At 39.6% G+C, this 16,925-nt stretch overlaps 1 protein-coding gene across 1 annotated transcript in view; it reads left to right on the forward strand.

The window, feature by feature from the left end:
- The window catches only part of sorl1 (sortilin-related receptor, L(DLR class) A repeats containing), an 88,547-nt gene that overhangs the window by 15,733 nt on the left and 55,889 nt on the right, over positions 1 to 16,925 (forward strand). The window contains 4 exon segments of the mRNA XM_046862745.1: positions 1,805 to 1,933; positions 4,324 to 4,485; positions 4,877 to 4,944; positions 12,104 to 12,284. Coding sequence (XP_046718701.1) covers positions 1,805 to 1,933; positions 4,324 to 4,485; positions 4,877 to 4,944; positions 12,104 to 12,284 — 540 coding nt within the window.

Here is a 16,925-nt window from a genome sequence, read left to right on the forward strand (position 1 = left end):
GTTTGCCTATATGAATACTGTCTTGTGACTGGTCTTGTGATCGTGCCACAAGCCTGCCGATTAATGCTGGTATTTCGCTTGTTTATGTGCCATCATGACAGTGATTACAGTAATTGCTTACTACTGCAAGGAATGAAATACAACAGGACCTTGTTGCAGGAATAATCAACATGATGGTAGTGTGCCATGACTTGATAAGAGTTACTGTACACTTTGAAATGTTTAACTTCTTCAGACCTGAAATGATAAACACCAGTCCATAAGATTGGTGTTTTTTTGAACATTCCATTCCACATTTAGCCTTTATTGAAAAGTGCTGTCAAAAAAGTCACTCTTTTGGGATGATGTTGCACTAATTTTTAGAGTTTGATTGTGGAGATTTGTGCTCATTCAGCCAAAAGGTTGTTAGTAAAATCAAGTATTTATGTAGGGTAAGGAGGCTTTGGGTGCAATCAGAGTTCCAATTTAACTCAAAAATGTTTACTAGTGTTGAGATCAGAGTTTTGTAGCGGGGCACTTAGGATTCAACCCATGTAAACAACGTCCTTATCGAATTTCAAATAAAGGGAGATTTTAATGCGTCTTTATCCAAAAACATCTTGAACAATTGCATTTGTAGAAACAGTTTGAAAAACATATGGCTGGAAGAGTCAGGTATCATAATACTTTTTTTTTTACATATAGTGTATGTGAATCTATGTAAAATAGAGGTTGGCCGGTAGTGGATTTAACGATAGTGAGAGCTAGGTTGGATCGCACTTGCCGATAAATGATTAATCAACCAATTAGTCAAACACTCAGTGTAAAATAGTACAGAACATTATTCCAAACATAAAACCGTACTCAATCATGAAAATGTGCTAAATATAATACATTTGAATGAATTATAGTATTAATTATTACAAACAGCAAGTGGTTTCAGTAGTTTGCTTCTAGAAGTTACCTTCTCAGCCAGTCCAGCCATGGACGCGACCCGGAAAAACTATCGGTAGGGATTTTTGCAGATAGTTTTAAAAATCAACTATCTGTGCCGATTAATCAGCAAAAACGGTAGGTCGCTAATAAAACCATATCTTCATAGAGCTGTTTGGGACATTAGAGGGCTTTGTGTACAGGGGCATTGCCATGCTGGAACCGGTTTGGGTCTTCTAGTTCAAGTGAAGAAAAAATATAATTCTACCATCTCCAAAGACATTTTATACAACTGTCTTCTTCTTTCGGCTGCTCCCATTATCGGTTACCACAGCGGATCATCCGTCTCCATACCCCCCCTGTCCTCTACATCTCCCTCTTTCAACCCAACTACCTGCACATCCATAAACCTCCTACTTGGTTTTCCTCTTTTCCTTCTTCCTGGCAGCTCCATCCTCAGCATTCTCCTACTGATGTCCATCCTCAGCATTCTCCTACTGATGTCCATCCTCTGCACGTCCAATCCATCTCAATCGGGCCACTAACTTTGTCCCCAAAACGTCCTACATCCATTGTCCCTTTAATTAGCTCATTTCTAATCCTGTCCATCCTCATCACTCCAAATGAAAATAACATCTTTAGATCTGCTACCTCCAGCTCCACCTTCTGTCTTTTACTCAACGCCATGGTCTCTAAATCCTACAACATAGCAGGTCTCATCACAGTCCAATAAACTTTCCCATTTTATAAAAAAAAAATAAAAAAGGTTTGGGGATTTATACATATGTTTGGAAAAGGCAGGAGCCCCAATATTTTGTCCACATACTGTATTTGTTAAAGCCTATAACATTCAGTGCTATATTTAACTGCTGTTTTTACGCTTTTCCCACAGGTTTATGTGTCGTACGACTATGGGACCACCTTCATCCATATATCAGATAAGTTTAACCTGCCTAGTGGGAAGGAGACCAGCAAGCAGGTGATCTCGCAGTTTTACCACAGCCCTGCTGATAACCGGCGTGTGAGTATCTATGCCTGGAATCTCAAGCATTAACTTCAAAGCACTAAAGAGAGAGGTCAGTTAAGGTTGTTTTGATGTAGGGGCAGTGTGCTCCTCTGGCCTTTCGTTCTCTTAAGGTGTGTGTTTGTGTGGAGAAGCTGGATTGCGCGTGGGAGCAGTTCTCACGAGACCCAGTGCGACAGCGTGACTAATAGACCTGGCCTTGCCTGTAGCCGTCGCCCTTGGCACCCAACATAATTGCCTGCTTCAGGGAGGAGTTTTACGCTTTTGCCAAGACACCTGGGAATTAAAGTTGTTCTCTGCACCGTGATTTGCACTGCAGTTTCTCAAGTCACAATCACAAGCCATATCAGGACAAAGGGAGAAGGATATAACGTAGTAGCATGACATTAGTACAACTGTTAATTTTTTCTTTTTTATTAAATAGATGCATTTCTCTTGATAATAATAATCCTCATAATAAATGAGCAAGTTTTCTTTTTTTCATTTTCTTTTCTTTATATATATATATATATATATATATATATATATATATATATATATATATATATATATATATAACATCTTAACACGGTCCATGCAAATCGAAGATAAAAATTTCCCCAAAGACAAAAGGCATGACTGCTCATGAGCACTTCTTTTTATAGCAGCTCGTTCTCTTTGCTCTCTCCTCCCTGTGGAAGACTGCGTTTTACATCACAGCGTGTTCATCTGTTAGCAACGCTCCTTTCGCTCCTTTTCTCTTCCTCATTCCCGTCATTCTTTTCATTCTCTGACCCGGTACGTCCTCTGGGCTCTCGTCACATTGGCCGTCATACCAGTGTAGAAGCTGATCTGCTATTAACAGCAGAGAGGTTACAGCGAAAGCATGGATGTGACACAGAGAGAGGATTAAAGTTGCATAATTACAAAAAAAATGGCACTACCTTTATGTTTCACGTTTTTCTTTTCTAATTCAAGTCTATCAGAGTTAGTTATAAATTGTTATATTAATTATTACGTTTTTATGGTGGGGTTTTAGAGCATTTTTTTTCTTCATTTTCTTTTTCTAATTCTCACACATCGCCAAGCTGCCACTTTTGGGCCCTTGAGCAAGGCCCTTAACCCTCCGTGCTCCAGGGGTGCCGTATTGAGGCCGACCCTGCGCTCTCTGACCCCAGCTTCCGAGCAAGCTGGGATATGTGAAGAACGAATTTTACTGTGCTGTAATGTTTTTTCGACAAATAAAGGCAATTCTATTCTCTATTCTATTCTATGTGTTCTGTCAGTGGAAAGTTCCGGTATAACAAGCTCTTATTTCCAATTACACATTCAAATAATGCACTTAATATTTCAGTACTTCATCGGAGAATCTGCAGTTTGAAAACAATATTGCAAAATGAGATCTCTTGAATGATCAACCATTCAATCACGTCCAATCTGTTCGAAGGTTTCATTCCACCTCCCAGAAGGTGGATTTAGCTGCATAAAATTGCCAATAGGTGTGAAAGAGGCTCATTCGTATATAATTACGTGTACGTGTATGCCAGATGTCTGCGAGTTAAGGGCAGCTGCATGATTCAAGCGCAGCATCAAATCAATAGTAGAAACCAGTATAGTGTCCATAGATGAATAAACAGTTTCGAATTGTCTTCAATTGCATTCTATTCTACAGAGTGTCCCAAAAGTCTCTATACATTATGCCGATTGTGTCTTTGTCAGCGAATTCTCGGTCGGTCCACAACGCTTTCCCATCCTTTAGAATGTATTGCTGTGTTTACCTCCGTAGTCCACTGAAGTTTTGCAACAGCTTTCCAGTCTTGGCATAAAAACTATTTCAGTAGTGGACCTAATCTTTTTGAACGTCTCTTTCCGTCTCCGCGAGTTTGGAGTGTGGTTGAGATTTGTGCTCATTTAACCATAAGAGTGTTAGTAAAGTCCGGTTCTCATGTAGAGTGAGGAGGTCTAGGGTGCAGTCAGCGTTCCAATTCATTCCAAAGAGGTTCAGTAGCGTTGAGGTTAAAGCTCTGTAGCAGAAGATCTTCCACTCTAACCCATGTAAACCAGCTTTGTACACTGTCATGCTAGAACAAGTTTGGGTCTCCTAGATCATGAGAAGGGAGCATTTAATTAAAGCCTATACATCCTATACCAACTTTGCAGTAACCGTTTGCAGAAGAACCACATATGGTTAATCCCGGTGTCCCAATACTTTTGCCGTATTGTTTATATTTACAACACAAATGCGTACACGTTGACCTGCGATGGACGGGAATTTCCGATTCAATCTTACCACTGTTCCCAGAATAAACTCTGGATACACCCTGACTAGGATAAAACATTATTGATGAATGCATTAAAAAAAAAAAATTTATTAGCTTTGCATTTCTCTTCTGTCTTGTTCTCCTCAGTACCTTTTTGCCGACACCAAGAACAGTTACATTTGGAACACATTTGACTTCTGCAAGAGCGTCCAGGGATTCTCCATCCCATTCAAACCCACAGACCTGCTCCTACACAACAAGCGACCGGACCTCGTCCTGGGTTATGACAGTTCTCACCCTAATAAGCAGGTTTGTCCAAAACAGTCCTTGAGACATGCTGGAGTGAAATGTTATTGCATATTCCTTGTGAGCTTTGATTTATTTTTAGATATAAAAGCAGGGCTTTTTTTTTTTTTTTATGAAATAGCTGTTAACATGCAAGATGGTTATTTTAGTGTTCTGACTCAGGAGGGAATAAACTTTATAACTTTGCATTAGATACGTTATATTGCAACTCTTGGGCCAGTGGCTCTTGTCCAATATGTGTGGTGATTCATCAGTAATAAAGCCTGTAGGAAAAAAGGTTTCGTCTGAATTTGTCTTTGAATAAAAATAGTCATCAGCTGTGTCTGAATTCTCATAAACTTTTACCTACTTCCTTTTCTTTGATTCTTTCTTTTTTTTCCTTTTTTTTATGAAGCTGTGGAAGTCAGATGACTTTGGAGAAACGTGGGTGCTGATTCAAGAACATGTCAAGTCCTACTTCTGGTAAGATAATAAATGGAATTAATTGCTCTTGGTCTATCTATCTATCTATCTGTCTGTCTGTCTGTCTGTCTGTCTGTCTGTCTGTCTGTCTGTCTGTCTATTTGTCTGTCTGTCCGTCTGTCTGTCTAATCACAAATATTTTAGTAGATCTTCTCAAGTGACAATACTATAGAGATGAAACTTGTATATATTTTAGAGTAGTCAACATGCAGCTTGTATAGTATACAGATTTACTGTCCTCTGAAAATAACTCAACATACAGCCATTATTGTCTAAATAGCTAGAGACAAACACCCTAAGTGATAACAGCTGTACAACGTGTAACCATGCAAAGCCACATGTCCTATTCATCATGTTCATGTTTTTGTTTGCTTGACAGGACCATTCAAATTTGTGTATCTTGTATAAGAGCAGTTAAAATTTGGTGCTTTGAGTACAATTCTCTCATAATGACCACTGGATGTTAAACATGGCACCTCATAGCAAAGAACTCTGAGGATTTGAGAATTAGAATAGTTGCTTTACATGAAGATGGCCTCGGCTATAAGAAGACACACTGAAACCGAGTTACAGTACAGTGGCCAGGGTCATAGAGAGGTTTTCCTAGATGGGTTCCACTCTAAGGCCTCGTAAGGGTCGATCAAAGAAGTCGAGTCCTCCTGCTGTGCGTCAGATGCAGAAGCTGCTTCAAAAAACAGATGCAGTATTGCTTTAGAGGTTGCAGAAGCGGAAGTTCCACTTGCCAGTGCTCAGACCGTACGTCGCACACCTGCAACAAGTCGGGTTGCGTGACTGTTGTCCCAGAAGGAAGCCTCTTCTGAAACTGTTTCACAAGAAAGCCTGCAAACTGTTTGCTGAAGACAAACTGTGCAAATGCAAGAATTACTGGAAACTATGTCATGTGGTCTGATTAGAAGATAAACTTGTTTGGTTCAGATGGTGTCCGGCAAAATTGTGTTTTCCCCGCAGTCAAGCATGGTGGTGGTAGCATCATGGTCTGGGGCTGCATGAGTGCTGCTGGTCCTAGGGAGCTGCGGTTCATTTATAGAAAAACATGGATTCAAACATGCACAGAGACATTCTGAAGCAGAACATTCCCTTCAGAAACTGGGCCGAACGGCAGTTTTTCAACACAACCTATAACACACCGCCAAGATGACAACTGCCTTGCTAAGGAAGCTGAAGGTGATGGAGTGACGAAGTATATCTCTCGACCTGAACCCTGTTGAGCGCCTGTGGGGCATCTTCAAATGGAAGGTGGAGAGGTGCCATGTGTCTAACATCCAACAGCTCCGTGATGTCTTGAAAAGGACCTCAGCAACAATCTGTGCAGCTCTGGTTAATTCCATGTGCAGGAGGATTAAAGCAGTGCTGGATAACAGTGGTGCTCACACAAAATATTGACACTTTGGACACAGTTTTGACATGTTCACTTAGGGTGTACTCACTTTTGTTGCCAGCTATTTAGACAATATATGTATATGTTAGAGGTGTAACGGTACAAGTATTTGTACTGAAAATTTCCGGTACAGGGCTTTCGGTTCCTTTTCACTTGTGGAACATACCGTAATTTCCGGACTATAAAGCGCACCATATATAAGCCGCACCCACTGAATTTGACAAAGATTTTTATTTTGAACATAAATAAGCCGCACCTTTCTACATTGAAACTAATGAACTTTACACAGGCTTTAATGACAGTGTCTGTTACATGGTGTAACGGGTAAAATATGTTGCGGCTCCTTTAAGAGCAGAGCGGCATTTTGGGAATAGCCTGCCACCACATCTTTCCGCTATTACTGCATGTGTGCAAGACCGAGGAATATGTCCTTATTATTTTCTGATGCTCATTTCTAAGTTTCTTTGACTAACCCGCTGTTGCCAAGGAAAAAAAAAAGCACGAGTTTTGGAAACCTGTCTGTGCTTATATGATTTCTGTTGCAACTGGAGTTAACAAGCTAAAATAACAAAAATAACAAATAAGCTAAAATAACAAAAATAACAAGTCCTAAAAATACGATAGTTAAAATCGATCAGAAACAATCAGGAACGTATGAAGTGGTGGACCGGAAGTTTGTTTAGTCTACGCCTCGTACATTGTGTCCATTTCTTAAATTATTATTATTAAACTTAAAAACATACACAACAATGCCAGGGGTATAAAAAATTAACTTCTCCATCTTTAAGAATTTCTTTTAAAATGAGAATTCTGATCATTCCGCATATCGAGGAAGTAAATGAATGAAGGATGAAAGGACATTTGGTAAAGTATGCTAAAATAAATAGAACAGTTTATCATATCTTTAGAAAATGTAATATTAAATGTAAAACAAACATACACATCTGTATTACCCAAATGGGTCTAACAAGTGCAAACTAATTAAATCTTTACTCAATTTAATCAATATAATTAAACGTATATTGCATTAATTTGATTCAGATTTTTTTTATATATAAATTATTATTTTATATATTTAATCAAGCAGGAATTTTATTGAAAATTGTTTTAAAAATGTGAACTGTTCAAATGTCAATAATAATAATAATAATAATAAACCATGTTAATAAAAAAGGCAAGCAATTTTATGTTTCGCATTTTTTCCCCTTAACTGTATCGAAATTGAACTGACCCGTGGCCTAAAAATCAAGGTACGCACCGAACTGTGAATTTTGTGTACACACATATTATATACAATTAGATTAGATTAGAAAATTAGATTTAATTTGTATAGCACAATTTTTGCAATAGACATTGTTTCTAAGCAGCTTCGCACAGATAAAGCGATATGGTTATAAAAGAATGTTTTTAAAGTTATAAAAGAATATCGCCTATAAGTTAGTTCCTTATAGTAATTGTTAATCCCTGATGAGCAAGTCAGTGGCAACTGTGGCAAGGAAAAACTCCCTGAGAAAAACCTCCTTGTCTTATCTTATGGCAATGTTCATTTTCGCTTGTCTAGCCCAATAAATAAAATTATGTGAGGAGGTGGTAAATCAGTGGTTAAGGCTCTGGGTTACTTAACAAAAGGTCGGGGGTTCAAGCCCCGGTCTCACCAAGCTGCCGCTTTTTGGCACTTTCACCAGCAAGTCCCTTAACCCTCTGTGCTCCAGGGGCGCTGTATCATGGCTGACCCTGTGCTCTGACCCCAATGAAGAAAATCATTGCGATAAGCAAACAATGGAATGTCACTGTACTGTAATGTGTATATACGACAAATAAAGGCTCTTCTTCAAATGTTCATAGGCACTCTGGCAACACACCATTGCCCACCGGGGTATTGTGATTCTGGAACAGGTTTGAGTCTCTAAGTTTAAGTGAAGGAAAATGTAAATTCTACAAAGACATCATATACAATTGTGTGCCAACTTGCCACCCAAGAACCACATAATGGCTGGAAAAGCCAGGTTTGTCCATATAGTGTGTATTTTAAAGATCTCCTGTGTGTATTGTGCTAAAGTTGGATTTAACGTGGAATTCAGCATTGAATTCTAAGAAGAAGCATTTTTCCGAATCTCGAATAACAATCTGCCGCCTAACATTCCACCATTATACCAGACTTAAAAGGGTGAAAACATCCATACCGGATGAAGAACGTGCTCATCATGTGCTCGCAAAAGAAAAGGAAACATTCATACATATTGTAGTGAGATTTCAAATTTGTGCCTTTAAATAAGCTGGTGTACCCACACAGGACCCCCTTTAGAAAGATGCTGTGAGCTTTTTCTGAAAAATAGCTGTGTGAATGTGATCACATGCAAAGCAGAGTTAGAAAGAAGTATGCAAATAAGCTTCATGCTGTTTGATCTTCGAAACACCAAGTTCAACTATCAGGGAGGTGCAGGCTACAGCTGAAACACACACACTTACTCTCTTTCTCTTACACACACACACACACACACACACACACACACACACACACACACACACACACACACACACACACACCCAGGTAACTGCACCAATATAACAGTGCCTCAAGGTAATGAGACATCAGAAAACTGTTACACATGATATTACAGGTATAAACAGTTCAGACATGCCATGTGTGTTCTGAAGGTAAATGGAACTTTTTTTTATAGTCTTTAAATGCAAATTATGATGTCTGAAATGTAACCAATACCTAACATCAAACCAAATTTAATACAGTGGTATTTACTGATTAGTCATTTGGTTGAAATTAAGTATTGAAAGTAAGCATTTGTGTTGGGACACCTGACTTTTTCAGTCATATGTGGTTCTTCTCCAAACATTTACCACAAAATTAGGATTAAGCCATTAATCTTAATTTTGGATTACATTTCCGTTTCTCTTGACGAACGAGACCCAAACCTGCACAAAGTACATGACAATATAATGTACATGGGTTGGAGTGGTAGATTTTGAACAGCCTGTGACAGAACTCTAAACTTAACCTGACTGAACACCTTTGGGATGAATTGGAACAAACTTGCACCCCAGGCCTCCTCACCCTATATCAGTACCTGACTTTATTAACACTCTTGTGGCTAGATTTCCACACACACACACACACACACAAAATCTAGTGGAACATCTTCCAAGAAGAGTGGAGGGTTATTATAACACATGTGGAACTAAATGTGGAATGAGATGTTGAAAAAGCACATATGAATCTTAAGGTTAGGTGTAAACAAACTTTTATACATAGTGTTTTTCAGGGCAGCTAAACTAATTTCATATAATTATTTCTATTTATATTAAAATAATTAGCGGATTTTTTCGTTGTATATTGTTACATATTTTGCATCATAGAAATATCTTAATTTATGATATTCTGGTCATAATAAATCTGTGACCTAGATAATGATGTAGAAAACTATATTTAATTATTTTTTTTTTATATACTGCTGGAATTGTTCTATACTTTTATAATACAAAAAAAAACAAAAAATATATATCAGCCCCCTGTTTTCTATTTCCAGTATCCTAAACTCCATTATGCACTATTTAGCACAGCAGATGATTGGGAAGCGCATACTGTTTTATAACCATGGCTGCTATTTCCATCTGGCCTATTCGGCAGGGAGAGAAACTGATCCGCAGTGTAATATCCACTGAGGAAGTCGATGGTTACGTGCTCAGCGTTTCAGACGAGCTGCTGGTAGCTTTGTGTGTGTGTTTTACTGGTGGCCATCAGCCTGCTGCTTATTTGATTAATCTCCTATTAATGGCCCTTGGGTTTGGCTGGATTTGGTCCACTTCGTCCTCTGGAGTAGTGTCTGCTCTGTGAGGCACCTCAGGAAAAGGAAGTGTGGCAAATTGTGTATCTTCCCAGTACACTGAGAAAGCTCATGTCTTGCTCAGGAGAGCCACAATAGAAGGTTTTATGTAGAACTACTCATCAATTGTGGTAGCAGGTATACATGCATAGTGCATCAGTGCTGTTGAATTTATTAAAGACGTGTTTTGATTAGCAGGGATTAAAATTCTGCTAACTGGGGTTGGAGTGGCAGTGGCAACTCGGCAGCAGTGGCAGCTTGGCAGCAGTGGCAGCTTGGAGGGGCTGAGGGTCAAATTCCCAACCTCACTTTCAGTAACCCAGAGTTTTAACCATTGAGCCACTGCTTCTCTTGAAACGCCTACCAACTACATAGTGGTAACCGAGTCCATTATTTTCATGCCATTATTTTCTCATATACAACCTGCCCCATCATGTTTTATTCCATAACTGTCCTTTTGTATTCGGGGTTTAATCCTCATCCCCCCTGAGAAGTTTAGTTTAGTCTCACTGATTAAAAGCGCTAAAAAGATGCCGTTTTATGTCAGCGCCACACACCCAGCTTTTGTACGTGCATGAAATGGGTGGAGCACAGGTGGCACGGTAGTCTGTGTACTCATCTTCTTCAGTCTAATCCTTTCATCCATTTGTTAGAAGTATCAAGAAGCAGTCTTGACAAACAAGCCAGTGTGTTTAGGAAAGCAGCGAGGCAGGCTATTGTGCCAGGGAGCTCAAGAGTAAATCTCAGGGCTCCAGGGTCTCTGAAGCCATGCTTTAAATCCTGAGCCTACTGTGCTGAATCATTTATACACAGGGAGCTTCATGGCTCTTAACTTGCCTCTGCCTGGAGAGAAATGTGGTGCGAAATCAGGGGAGCATTCCGAAATAGTCCTAATCGTATTCCCTTATCTCTGTTGAACAAATTGTTTACTTTTGTTCAAGGTAATTACTGGAAAATAAATATAGCAATCATTATTTATAATAACTACTGAAAACTAGTTTTCAGTAGCTGCTGTTCCATTAAAGTGTTTAAGAGGTTTGATGGTAAACATTATTTCATGCTTTTTTGCTGTAGAATTCGATGTGGAATTATCACATACGCTATACGGACAAAGGTGTGTGGACAACATAATATTCATATATGCTTTTTGAACTTCCCATTTTAGTCCCATTTGCTGTTCTAATACCCTCCACTCTTCTGGGAAGATGTTCCATGAGATTTTGGAGTGTGCTTGTAGAGATTTCTGCTCATTCAGCAACAAGGGTGTTAGTAAAGTCAGGTACTGATGTAGGGTGAGGAGGCCTGGGGTGCAAACACTAGACACTGACCACTGCAGAGTGGGAACAGCCCACCAGTTTTGGAGATGCTCTGACCCAGTCGTCTAGCGGTCACAATTTGTACTTGTCAAACCTGCGCAAATTTTTACGCTTGCCCATTTTTCCTGCTTCTAACACGTCAACTTTGAGGATAAAATGCTGCCTAATACGGGATGTGTTACACACTAACAGGTGCCATGATGAAGAGAGAATCAATTCCATATATTTGGAATATATATATATATATATATATATATATATTATTTTTTCCCCATGGTCTCTAAGCGCTGCTTGGTAAAATAATATTTGAACCGCCTCAAACTGCAGCAGCACTCGACTCCAAAGCTTTTTCGGTAATGTTTATTGTTCGTTCCGTTCGTCTAATAAAGATAAGACGCTTATTTTGCATGCCGCGTTTGTTGAACAAGGCCTTTTAGGAGCCATTCATGCACATAACAAGATAAGTGCGAAGAGCGCGTAAACATTTCTCACAGCTAGAACGTGGACATGCTGAAAGAATCTTTTTTTTTTTTTTTTTATATTTCAGGGTTTGTTGTTGTTGTTGATTGTTCAGCTGTTTTAATTTGCCAATCGTGTTCCCTCAGGGGAGTCGAGTCGCATGACAGCCCGACCACGGTGCTGGTCCAGAGGCATGAACCCCAGGGTGTCTCCAGCATTCTCAGCAGCACTGACTTCTTTCAGAGCGAAGAAAACCGACACATCATTCTAGAAAGGGTGGACAGCTTTCAGCTCCGAGACAAGTACATGTTCGCGACGACGACCAGGGTAAGATCTGCATGGTGAAGCGTGGCAGCTCATGCTGTTGTGATGGAAAGAAATGTACTTCAGACTCAATCGACTGGCTTGAGCACTGGATTGTATAGTAGCTTCTGGAAAATGATTTGGGTGGCATTCTGTGCTTGAGAAAATGCTAAACATCAATATTTTCTCCACATAACCTCTCTGATGTCCCACTTGTATCAGCTGTATGTTGAGGAACAGTACACTTCAAAAGACAATGCCGGGGGCACATAGTAGTACACCTGAGAAACCTGTTTTGTATATAATACTCGGGCCATGTAGGCTAATCCGCTTAGGTATTGAAGAGCCTGACTGTCTTGTGGACAAAATTGTTATAGAGTGGAAAAAAGATTAGCTATAAATTGATTAGCTAGCCAGCTAATCAAAGCTCACGTGTTATTTATAAGCGGTAGCCAACATATTATTAGCTAGTTAACAGCTAATAACATGCACAAGTATATAGAAATTCTGTGTTTAAAAGGGAGTTGCATCTTGTAGCTGCTGTCCAGGAAGAAACTCCTTCTACATTTCTGTCAGAAACTCTTGAGTAATGTTTTAGTTAAAAGTTCCTTCAAGTCCAGGACGTCACATACCCTAAACAAATCAAAAAGGTCATCAATAGATTATAGTTCACTGGCTAGTGTGTTGCTAACAAAAGAACAACACAGGGCTTGCCATTTATTTCTTCTCACTTTGTACCTCGAACATACCTGACTTTTTAGTCATATGTGATTCTTCCACAAACTTGTCCTGGATGCGGTAGCATTAAATATTCCCTTCACTCAAGGTAAAAAATCCAAACTTGCCCCAGAATTATAATGCCTCTGTACACAATGCGAGCTTTATGAAGCTATGGTTCACTTGGGTTGAGTGGAGGTTCTTCGGTTTCCTTAATATAGCTTTTATATACAGTAGATCTGAAAACAATTGGGATGAATTGGAACGCTGACTCGCCCCAGGTCTCCTCATGCTACATCAGTACCTGACTTTTGCTAACACCCTTGTTACTCGATGAACACAAATCTCCACAAATAGACTCCAAAATCTAGCAGAACATTTTCCCAAAAGATTCGAAATGATTATAACAGCAAATGAGGAATAATGCAGAATGAGATGTTCGAAAATCACATTGAGTTTTAGGATCAGGTGCCCACAAACTTTTTTTTCTATGTACTGTAGGTCGATGTTATTTCACGCGAAAGTACCTCGTCTGAGGTAAATTGGACGCAGCATTGAAGAGAGTTGAACAAACGTACGACTGTTATGTAATTGTAAAAAGTTTCTAAACTAAGACTTTGCGTTTGCGTCACTTAGTTGGCTGATGTGCGATGTGGTGTTATATCCCAGCATGACACGTTGGAGATAATTGCACTCGAGTCTTTATTTATTTATAGCAGGCGAGCAAATGGCAGGTTTGTGCTTGTCTTTATTTTGCCTCAGTGTTTCTACATATTAGTGAGTTATTGACTGTAAAACGATTGTCTGTCTTCTGTGCATGCTAATTAAAGCGGCTAGTAAAAAAATATAAAATTTCAAAGTCAACATGTGTGGGGTTTTTTAATACCCTAAAAAATATAATAGACTTGTTTATTCATTTTCATAGCTGGTCTGCGTCATCAACACAAGGCAGGACAGACCCTAGCGATGTGCTGTATGGTAGTCTATCGTATTGTAGAATGAACTGAAGAGGAGAATGTAGAGACACTTCTGGGCTTTTTTGGCTGGAAAGACAATTTTAAGAGCCCACATGAGAGCCTCTCTGATGTATAGACCATGGTTGTTGATTTGAGAGAGATTAGGGTCCATTCATCTGTTTTTGTGTTATTAAATTGTACAGAAGAAATGCTTGTGGACATACAAATGGGAATGAATCGATGGTACTAATAAAACAGTGAAGAAAGGCGGTAGTTAGAGAGTTGACTGTTTATATGCAGGTCTACGTGAATAGACAGAATAGAGTACAGGCTGTATTTCATGGTCTCACAATGTTTCTGTCATCAGCTGGTGTTGGTTTCTTTGGCAGACCTGTTAGATGTTTTGTTCAATTTTCTCTTTTCTCAGCATCAAAAAGGCTCTGATTCCACAGAGAGGTCTCTGGTCTTCATTTAGGTTTATCTTTTTTAACAAATGAAACCTTTTAGCTCAGACCTAGAGCCGAACTTCAGACAATCTAACGCATCACACCTGGGCAATAAGTAACAGTTAAAAGTTGCCAAGCGAAGTTGAGCAATTATAAGGAAATGTAACCAAATATCACATTTATTACCATCAGGAAAGAGGTTCCGAAGCATTCAGGCTTCACATCCAGCTGTTTTTTTTCCCTAAAGCCATCAGGCTCCACAACACACAGAACTAAACTGTACAAACACACACACATGCACACACTTACTCAACTGTGTGTCACTGAACTGTACAACCTGAACTCAACACACTCTTCTCAATCCATTCCACCACCCATATTATATTTATATTTGATCATATTATAATGTTTACATGCTGTTTTGCGCCTCTCGACTGCTGCTCTTGCTGTTTTTGCATTGTGTTTATGTTTACAAGTACACTCTTGTATACAGTTCTCTTTTGCACATTACTGTATAACATGTTATAAAATAGGTTTACTGCTCGGCCCTATTTTGTTTGGTGTATCTGCCCTACGCTGTTTTGCAATGTCTCACACGATGCACTTTAGACCTTAACTATGGGTTCTGGGGTATGTAGCTCTATGTTGTTTATTGTAGCACCAAAGTTCTGGAGAAACGTTGACTCCTTTCACTGTGTACTGCGTCAGCTATTTATGGTGGTAATGACTAAAACCTTCTTGACTTGATTATATTCATCAACAGCATTGCTATTCCAATAGTTTTGGAGAAGGGCTGTGAAATTGTTCTCCACTTGACTTGGTGGATAGCACGTTGTAAAAATAAAGACCGGCAGCGGCAAATCTGAGAAACCACGACCAGCTTTTGCACTTTCGCAGTGATCTATGGTTAGATTCAGCAGTTGCATGCAGCTAAATGGAGCGTCTTGTGTTGAGCGCCTCTTCTGAGAAGGCCACGTTCTGTGAAAAATGCACTTTGCCCATCGCAAAAGGCTTTTCGAACATTTTCTTGGCTGCCTCTTTCCATTGCAGCTTTTTGTAAAAAGTGAAACTGACATCTATCCAAGAAAACTGCTGCAGAGCACTTGGGAATTAAACAATTGCTCATTGTTGTGTTTCGAACTTTTAAAATGAAAAAGGGAAGAAAAAAACAAGAGCAAAAAAAACTAGTGGGTTTATTATCCTTTGCTGGATTCCAGCCTGTAAGGGTTTTGTTTATTCCCCCAAATCTTAGTGATTGCTCATGCCTGTGTGTACACTGGCTCTTAACCAAGTGTGGTCCACAGTAAATGTTTGGCCTGTTAAAATAAACCTTGACGCTCGTCTGTCGGACGCGACACCGCCGGTGGATCAGATCGAGCAGAGATTAGCATTACTAGGTGACTTATTGTGGTCTCTGATATTACAGGCTGTAACTGAACCACCGTAACTATCGGCATGTCGCGGACAAGGTGTCGATTATTCAGCCCGGCAGAACCGAACATGCGGTCCGCTCTCCCTGGGGCATCTTTAACCGCTCATGCACCACTTACCCGTGTTCCACTAACCCGTGCGACCATATGGTCATGTTGTCAGCGCTACACTCGGTAGCGATTGTGCCAAGAAGTTACTACGCACATACAGTATACACAAATGGGAGGTTTTATAACCAGAGCCTGTTGTGCAATGCTTTGGAAGCCTAGGTTCTATTCGTAGCCATTGATTCGTAGGACTGCGTTGTAGGTCTCAAAAAAGGAAGAAAAGATGGGCTTCTCTGTAAGGTAATTAACTAATTAGCATACCACTGCTAAATATCACCTATGAACACGTTACAGCGATCTCTTTATGAGTTTCTTCATTCGTAATCCATCCATAGTTTCGATTTATTTTCCTCTGTACTCTGACTTATTTGCCAAAGTGATCATTGCTCTGTGTCAGTGTTTAAATATGATCATTTGGACTTGCAGACGAAACACACAAGCAGCCCTGTCTGGAAGATTGTCTTCAGACGAACGCTGAGAGAATGTCCATCTTTAGAGTCAGGATTAGTCAGTCATGACTGGGGTCACTAACCAGTCAGAGTGAGCAATATAGAAAGAGAAACACACACACATGCACACAAAAAAAGAGACTATACATGTCTCACACTCTCAGTAGTCCTGGGCCTCCTAATAGGATTACCATAATGAATATCACAAGGTCTTTTCGGCACTAAGAAGCATAAAGGATTCATTAAAAAATTATACGAAAACCTTCGCCCTTTCTTCCCAAAAATCTTTTTTTTTTTTTGTTCTCAATGTCCCACTTTTTCCTTTTATCCAAGAAAGAAAAAAAACTGATTTGGAGTATTCATTTTGCACTTTCGAATGTACATTATGTACCACGCTATTATTATCGATTGTTACCAAGGCAGCTACATTGGGACACCAGATTGTTAATTGAGCTGGGGGGGTGGGTCACACCACACATACACACCACACACACCACACACACTTAAACTTTCACACAACCTAATCAAGCTGCAGAAATCTCCAGGCCTAAACTCCTGC

This window comes from Silurus meridionalis, chromosome 12, assembly GCF_014805685.1.
Source record: "Silurus meridionalis isolate SWU-2019-XX chromosome 12, ASM1480568v1, whole genome shotgun sequence".
Lineage (NCBI taxonomy): Eukaryota > Metazoa > Chordata > Actinopteri > Siluriformes > Siluridae > Silurus > Silurus meridionalis.